This window comes from Octodon degus, unplaced genomic scaffold (assembly GCF_000260255.1).
Source record: "Octodon degus isolate 3935 unplaced genomic scaffold, OctDeg1.0 scaffold00111, whole genome shotgun sequence".
Lineage (NCBI taxonomy): Eukaryota > Metazoa > Chordata > Mammalia > Rodentia > Octodontidae > Octodon > Octodon degus.
In genome coordinates, this window is record NW_004524687.1 from 1,914,337 (window position 1) to 1,922,506 (window position 8,170).

General features: G+C 37.9%; 1 protein-coding gene across 1 annotated transcript in view; it reads left to right on the forward strand.

Annotated features, from left to right (window-relative positions):
- The window catches only part of Ska3 (spindle and kinetochore associated complex subunit 3), a 30,100-nt gene extending 22,782 nt beyond the window's left edge, over positions 1–7,318 (forward strand). Inside the window, exons 7-10 of the mRNA XM_023699163.1 lie at positions 4,051–4,136; positions 5,103–5,300; positions 6,171–6,298; positions 7,238–7,318. Coding sequence (XP_023554931.1) covers positions 4,051–4,136; positions 5,103–5,300; positions 6,171–6,296 — 410 coding nt within the window. The 3' untranslated portion in view covers positions 6,297–6,298; positions 7,238–7,318. The remainder of the gene's footprint in view (positions 1–4,050; positions 4,137–5,102; positions 5,301–6,170; positions 6,299–7,237) is intronic.
- The last annotated feature ends 852 nt before the right edge of the window (positions 7,319–8,170 follow it).

Consider the following 8,170-nt stretch of genomic DNA (forward strand, 5'->3'; position numbering starts at 1 on the left):
GTGGAACCAGGGATTGAACTCAGGCCCTTGCACTTGCCAGGGAAGCACTTATTCTATTGAGCCATCTCCCTGGCCCCAAAAGAGATGATTTTTTAAAAGAAATTGGACTGTCACATCATGCTCAAAACAGTTTCCAGTTAAGTATAAACTTTATAGAAAGTGGTAAAGGAGAATACTTTTATAACTTCTGAACTGTACTGAGGTTACTTCCTAAAACCCCTCAGCATACCATAGGTGATATAGTCTATGGAGGAAAAGGCAAGTTTAATGTCATTTGTTAATAATGATCTGCCTAGGTGGAAGTTTAAGGGATATTGATGTATTTTGATTGGACCTCCAACTTTTCCCCACAGAATACCTTTATTCCATGTAATAGTGGGGTACCCAGAAAAAAAAAAAAAAAAAGACTGTGTAATAGTGCAGCCTCATTAAATGTTGGTAATTTGGTCTGTTTTTGGTGTTTATAGTGTTTCTTTTCTCACACTCATCCCTTTGGGCTGTTTTTTTCTTGGTAAAAAGCATGATTTTTTTTTTTTTCTAAGATGTTACTTCTAGTCCATGTAATCTCCATCCAGTTCTGTCTAAAGACATCCTTTTGGTTTTGTATTTTGCTCTTCTTTCCCCTGTGGTGCTGGCCCTAACGCCAGGGCCTCCTGTGCACTAGGGGCAAGTGCTCTACCTTAGCCCTGCATACTCATTCCTGAATGATGATGGAGCTGTGGGGAGACCATTAGATGGAGAGTTGTTTTCTTCACTCATTCTTTTTCTGAGGTTGATTCTTCGATATTTGAGAGAAACTATTCCATTGTGCTGAATATCTGTTGCTGCTGATGGGTACCATGTTACTGATCTGATTAGCTGGCTTTTGCAGATTATCTGTGTTCTTTCTGGTGGTAACATTTTTGCTCTACCTTTGAAATTCTCTAAAATTTATCTTTGTTTGCATTGTGTTAGACTTTAGTATACTTTTTAAAAACAAAGATTCATGTCATTAATTCTGAAAAATATCCTGACATTATTTCTTTAATGATACTAGCTTTCTTCTAGTTTCTCTGTTTTTCTCCTGAAATTCCTTTAAAGTATATTTCCCTTTTTTTTTTCTTTCTTCCCTTTTTGTTTTTTGAGTCAGATCTCATGATATAGTTCAGATTGGCCTTGAATTCACTATGTAGTCCAAGTTGGCCTTGAATGCTTGGCAATCCTTCAGCCTTGGTGCTGGGATGTGTCACCACACCTGCTTAAGATGTATTTTACAGGAAGCTGGGGAGGTAGCTCAGAGGCGTAAGCGCCTGCCTGGAAAGCACAAGGTCCTAAGTTTGATCTCTGGTACCCAAAAAAAGGGTATTTTTTACAGTTCATTATTCTATCCTCACAGCTTAACTTTCATATTTTCTTTCCCTTTCTCTATGCTACTTTGTGCTTTACTTAGTTCTTTTTTTCTAGTGTACTATTTCTTTCTTACACTGTCTGAATATTCATCTATTGAACTTTTACTCCAGATACTTGTCCTGTTTTATAAGCATTTTCTTTCAAATTTATAGAGAATTGAGGGACCTGATCCATAAGCTGCACGCTTGCTCTTTCCGTGATCCTATCCCCTTGTGTTGTGATTCCTGTGCCCTCATACACCCGACTGCACTGAGCATGTGTATACAGAGGCATTGAGGTCTGATGGGCTGGTTTCCTCTTGGTGGTTTGGTTCTTCATATAGTTTGAATTTTTAGCTGTGAATTCATCCTCCAAAGTTATTTGTGGCAGAGTTCTCTACACGGGTCTCTGAGGCAGTCCTTCTTTCTCTGCTTCTGCCCCAACCAAGTTGGCGTGAGACAAGTAAGCAAACTGTTGGTGACCTCATGGCTCAGAAGCCCAGTGCTGACCTGGACAGTGCTCTCGTGACTGGAACCCTGCGTGCTCTGGGAATTCACTGTGCTGACTTACGGGTTCAGCCCGGTGTGCCTGCTGGGTCCTGCTGGCCAGAACCCAGGGCATGCGCAGTGCTTCTGTTCTAGGTGTTGGGCTCTGTGTGCCAGGGTTTCCCCTAACCCAGAGGGAGACCTGGAGCTTCACTCCTGGTGCTTGTCTTAAAATCCCAGAGGTTTAGGTGCATGCTTAGAAATAAATATGAGACTGAATAGATGTTAACATCTTGCTGTATTTGCTTCAGATTTTTCTTGTAAAAAAAAAGAAATACCATACATAAAGCTAAATCCCAGCCCAGCTCCTTTGTCTTTCCCTTCCTTTCCTTTTCCTTTCCAAAAGTAATTTTTTTTCTGTATTTCTGTTATTTAAAAATTTTACAGGAGTAAAATTTAAAACATCCAGTTCATATTCCTTTTGACCTCTTTTCACCCAAGTTTGCTTTCTGTATTTATTTGTATAAATCTTCTTTATCCTTAAAAATTAGTAAGTGGTATTTCATTATATAAATAAACCATATTACATTCATGTGCTAAGGGGTAATTGTTTTATGTTTCATTATTGTGTCAGTGTTCTAGTGAAATTCCTTTTGTGTATGTATGTGTTTTACATCTAGAAATAGAATCCCCAGGTCTGTGGTGACCAGGCTGTGGTCCAGGTGTTGCCTTTTTTTCTTAAGACAAAACATGTTAATATAATAGGAGTTGTTTTTTCTAAACTAAAACCTCAATATTAGGTTTATTTTCAGTGCTGGTACTTTGCAACAAATAAATAGATTAGGGGTTGCTGATCTCTAAAAAGTTCACTACCACTGCCCTAGGTCAAAGATACACATATTTTTACTTCCCTAGAAAATGACTAATTGTTGCCTAAAAGTGACTCTTGTGATATAGTCTTAGTGGCAACATTTAGTGTCTGTTTTTCCAACTTTTCCAGCATTTGATAATCCATATTTTTGTTTAGTTTATTTTATTATTTTTTTTTCTTTTTAAAACTTCTTTATTCATTTTAATGAGAAAAATAGCAATGAAACAGTTTCAAAACAGGTTATTAGGACAGTTACAATAATTAATACATTGCATATTGTTGTCTTTGTAGTATTCAGAGGAGAAGATGCAGACATGATATCTTGTCTAAACAATAGTAGTACAAACCTTTCTTCTCATTGGACTAAATTCAGCTTCTCTAACAACAATGGAACACCCATCGTGGGCCTGGGCTAGGACTGGGTCCCATATTTTTGAGACAGGGTCTCTTTCCCTAGTGCACATTGGCCTTAAACTTGCTTATAAAGCCCAAGCTGGCCTTGAGCTCAACAGTGATCCTTCTGCCTCAGTGTCCCAAGTGCTGGGATTACAGGCATGGGCCACTACACTCAGCTTATTTTTATCTTTATTTTTAGATCTAACACATTTTGCCCATTAGATTTTCTAATATACTTACTTTTTCTCTTTTGATTTCTTTTCTGAAAACTAGTTTTACATTAAATATATTCCATAGGCCAGGTGTGAGTCTGGAAAGTGGACACATTAGGATTCTTATCCTGGGTGGCCTGACTGTGGAAGGTGCTGTGGTAGACATTGGGGGTGAGGGCTAAGACACGAGGGCGAGGCTTCTAGCCCCAGCAGCACTTAATGACCAGATGATTTCTTTTTAGCACATTCACACAGGGCTGTAATACGTATGTCTCCCTCCGTTCTGGACATTTGAACCACCAGTTGTGCTTGTGTGTGACATGAGTTGGGTTTTTCTTTTGTCAAAAACAAAATGTAGTTAAATTTTTTAAGCTTTTTGTTTATTTGGTGTATTACTGAACTTGAACCCCAGCAGCTTTGTACTGATCTGCATCCCCAGCCTTTATTTTTTGTTTTGAGACAGGATCCTGCCCAAACTAGCCTTCAACTTGTGATTCTCCTCTCAAGTATCTGAGATTACAGGCTGTGTTACCATGTCCGGCTTTCCTTTAAGCTATCAATAGCGAGGGAGATAGCTCAGTGGCATAAGCGCCTGCCTGGCAAGTGTAAGGTCCTGAGTTCAATCTCTCATACAAAAAAAAAAAAAAGCTATTAAAAAGTACATAGATTATATGAACAACTCTTACAAGATCTGTTTTCATGCCCATTTGTTTTCCAGATATCCAGTATACAGAATCCCCTTTGGCACCTACTTTCTGCACTCCTGGTTTGAAAGTTTCTTTTATAAAGAACAACACAGCTTTGGTAAATTTCTGTAAAACTGAAAACTCTATAGTCTTCTGATGACTCAAATACAATACTAGTTTCAAACACATGTATTTTAAATACACATGTTTTTAAATAATAGAAATACCAAGTTTGTTTCCTCTAAATTTTTCTAGTTAAATTTAACAATAACCAAAAGTTTATCACTTTTTAGAGTCAGTAGTAGCACTTAAAACAACCAGTACTATAAACAATCAATATTGTATTTGGGTTTCCAGTAGAATTGGAGATAAAGATTGAAAATGTTTCATTATCTGCAATGTTTATTATGTTTACTAAGTACATATAGTTATTGAGCACCTAAAATGCATCAAATGTAGCTGAAGAACTTTCATTTAAAAAAATTTGCTGAATAGTCCCTTATGGTTTGGATAGTATCATGGTCAGCAAAGCTATAGATAAAGCACTGCGCCATCTGTTCCTGTATGAGATTATCTGCCTGTTGGTAGCTGGTTTTTACAGTTAATTTGCTTCTTATGTTTTGATTCCAGTAGAAGGTATCATGTCGATGTGATACTCCCAGGCCCTCTCTTTGTAAATAACTCTGCTCCTAGGGAGACAAAGTGACTTCCCGGTATGGTGGCCTGGTATGAACACATTGCATTTGAGCTTAGTGCAGCACTACTGTACTTAGAAGAGCTGCAGAGAGCCTGTGCAGTTGTTGGTTCATGTAAGCTGGGACTGTCAGTTGGCCCAGTTGAGCACTGCCTGAGACAGAGTGGGTGAGGCCATTTAGATTGGGCTGGAGCAACATTTCATGCAGTTCTTACCCTCAGTCTTTATTAGTAATGAAGATGATATTTTGTTTCCACGTGCCATTTCTTTATATTTCTAGATTTTTGTGTAGAACTTGGTTAGGGAAAGAGGAATCATTTGGGAGCTGGGAGAGAATCCCAACAACTTTTATTTACACCATAATGTAATGATTTCTTTTTAATTTTGTAGGTATCCACAGATTATCCATTATCAGAAACACACAGTTCATCAAATGATTTTGAAGTTAAAGATTCATTAGTTTTAAATACAGACCAATGCTTGCAGAATTTTGCAGATCCTTCCTCTCCTACAATTTCATCTTATGAGAATCTTCTCAGAACACCTACACCTCCAGAGGTAACTGCTATTCCAGAAGATGTTCTCCAGGTAATATTTTCAGGCAGGATTTTTTTTTTTTTCCTGATACTGTTTTCAAATTAGATACTTAAGACCTGAAATTGCATATAAAGTGTAATATTTATCATCAAGGTAATTATTAATTTTGGTATTGAAGAAAATACAAAAATTCTAGGCTGATAAGACCTTCTAAGACCACCTGGTTAAACTTCTTCCAAGCTGTGTACAAACCAGTGACTTGCTGTATTTTTAGTGATGCTAGCTCCCTAGAGACATTTTTAATAACTGTCCTATAAATAGTTCTGGTTTACAAATCACCACGGGAAGGACAAATTACTTGGGAATATACCTAAATACCATCAGAGCTGGCCCTTCCTGTGATACAGAAATATCTATTATCCTGGTTGTTCTTGTTTGTTTTTGATATCTTGGGAAATAAAGTAAACAGGGTAAAGAAAGAACATCTTCTGCATGGTAGATTCTTCTCTGATTTATTTGTGAAAGGAGTGAAACCTTGGTGACGTTTTAGATTCTTTTGTACTCATGAGTGATGGTCTTTCTTGTGAAGATTCATTTTAGATTTTTCTTCAATGTATTTCCCTAATGTCCTTGTAGAGGTTTAATTTGCTCTTGGGTGTATTGCTTTGTTTCCATTAACCTAAGATAGAGTGCATTTTGGAAGGGTCTAATTAATAGTCACACTTTCACTTCCAAGTTAAAATTCTGGTAGCTCCATGTTTTATTGCTGTTGAATGTGTATACTGCTAAAAAATATTCTAAATATTTTAAGTAACCTTTATCTTTACATTTTCAATGGCTTTCCTTGAATGTTTTCATAATACTTTCTAGATTTGTGTCATTTGAATAACTTGATTAAAAGGGCTTTATTTTTAATTTTAGATTTTGTCAAAATACAACTCAAACCTCGCTACTCCTGTAGCAGTGAAAGCAGTTCCTCCCAGGAAAGGGTTTCCCAGACCTGACAGGTGGAACATCCAAGAGGTCGGCAACAAAGAAAACTGGTGAAAGTGAGTACACTATCATTTAAAGAAAGGATGTGTGTTATTTGAGGAAGACATTTAAAATAAATGCTAGTAAAAATGTGTTTTTAGGGGCTGGGGAGATAGCTCAGCAGCGTAAGCACCTACCTGGTGAGCACAAGGTCCCAAGTTTGAGTCCCTGGACTACTCATGCTGTGCCAGCCCCGAAACCAGGCATGGTGGTGTATGCCTGTAATCCCATCTCTGGGGAGACTGAGATAGGAGGATCACTATGAGTCTGAACTGTGTAGTAAGACCCTGTATCAAATAAATTTTTTTAAGTGTGTTCTTAACTGACATATGCCAGTTTAGATTAATAGCCTGTTTTCTATCTTTTTTTTTTTTTTTTTAATAACATATTTGGTGCAGATTCTCACTATGCAGCTCAGACTCTTAGTGATCCTCCTCTTTTCAGTCTCCCAAACACTGACATTACAAGTATGCGCCACCATTCCCAGACTCAGTGGCCAGCTCACTGTGCCCGGGGGCAGGACCAGTGCAGTCTGTGTTGCCAGGGATTGAACCCCTGTCTCTGTGCTTGCCTAAGCAGGTGCTTAGTCCACTGAGCTATATCACCACCCCAGTTTTCTGTCTTTTGATGCAGAAATTGTGGGCTGTGAGTCTCAGATCCCCAAGTTACCATGTTTAGTGATCTCAGTGGGAATCTATTCCCAGCTACAGTGATACCTTAGTTCACAAATGCTTATGTTTGCAAACAGAAGTATTTGGCAAAAATTTCATGTTTGTTTACAAACTAATCAGGAAAAGATTGGCCATCTTTTCCAGAATCATTGGAAATTAAGTTTGTGAAATGAGGTACAACTGTACTTTATAAATGTAAAACATATACCACTATGTTGTCATGTATTTTTATTGATGGATTTTTATTATATTTATTTGATACTTTAAATTTTTGTCTGTTTACAGAAATTCTATTCATTATAGAAACTGAACAGAATAGAATGGAGCACAGCTGGACTTATTTTGTTATTTACATTCCCTTCCGACACTTCCTCTGACAACCAACCCAATAGAGAACATGGACATTGATACCATAATGTGCTTTTTATGAAGTCAGGAAGTTTTGATTTGAATCTTGGTCACATGTATCTCAGCAACTCAGATTTTCAAGATTACTGTTTATATTGCTAAATTACTGTTTATTGTAACAAAATGGCTTACATAATACGAAGTGCTAGAAGTAGGACAAGTGGTTTTTAAAAATATAAATGCTAATGTCTGCCTGATGAGGCCTCCCTGACCTTCTCATGGCCAGGTGGTTGTTGCTGTCAGCTCTCTCATTCTGTTGTCTCCCTTCATGACTGTCCTAGTTTCTTACTTTTATTTAATCAACACTCTTTTAAGAGTGCTGCTCTTTGCAAACCAGAGACAGGTGAACTCAGGAAAAAGGGGTTAGGTTTCATTCTTTAACATCAGCCCCATCCACATGTGGCTGCTGCTCGTTTCTCTGGCCCCACTCTCCAGTTGGTTCTGATGTAGGTCCTAAGCCTCACAAGGATGTCCTGGCAGCTTGGCCTGGCCTCTTGGGTCCTTTTAGGACATGGCCCCTCAGGACCTAGGAACTGCCTGATAGGTTTACCTGTGGAGTCCATCAATCCTGTGATTCTTCTGATTAAGACAACTAATCAGAGAGCAGTTACCATGGTTCTGCTGCAAAAGCTTTTCAAGATACAGCCAGTAGATAGTAAGGACCCTTGGTTCTGTAGAGATCAGTTATAAATGAAGCAACAACTGACAGGCATCATGTGGAAGTACCTGAGAGGATTAGCTTTCAGGAATTTGAAGAGATGAAAAATTACCTTTGTATAACTTCTCTGAATATCAAACAGATTTTTTTTT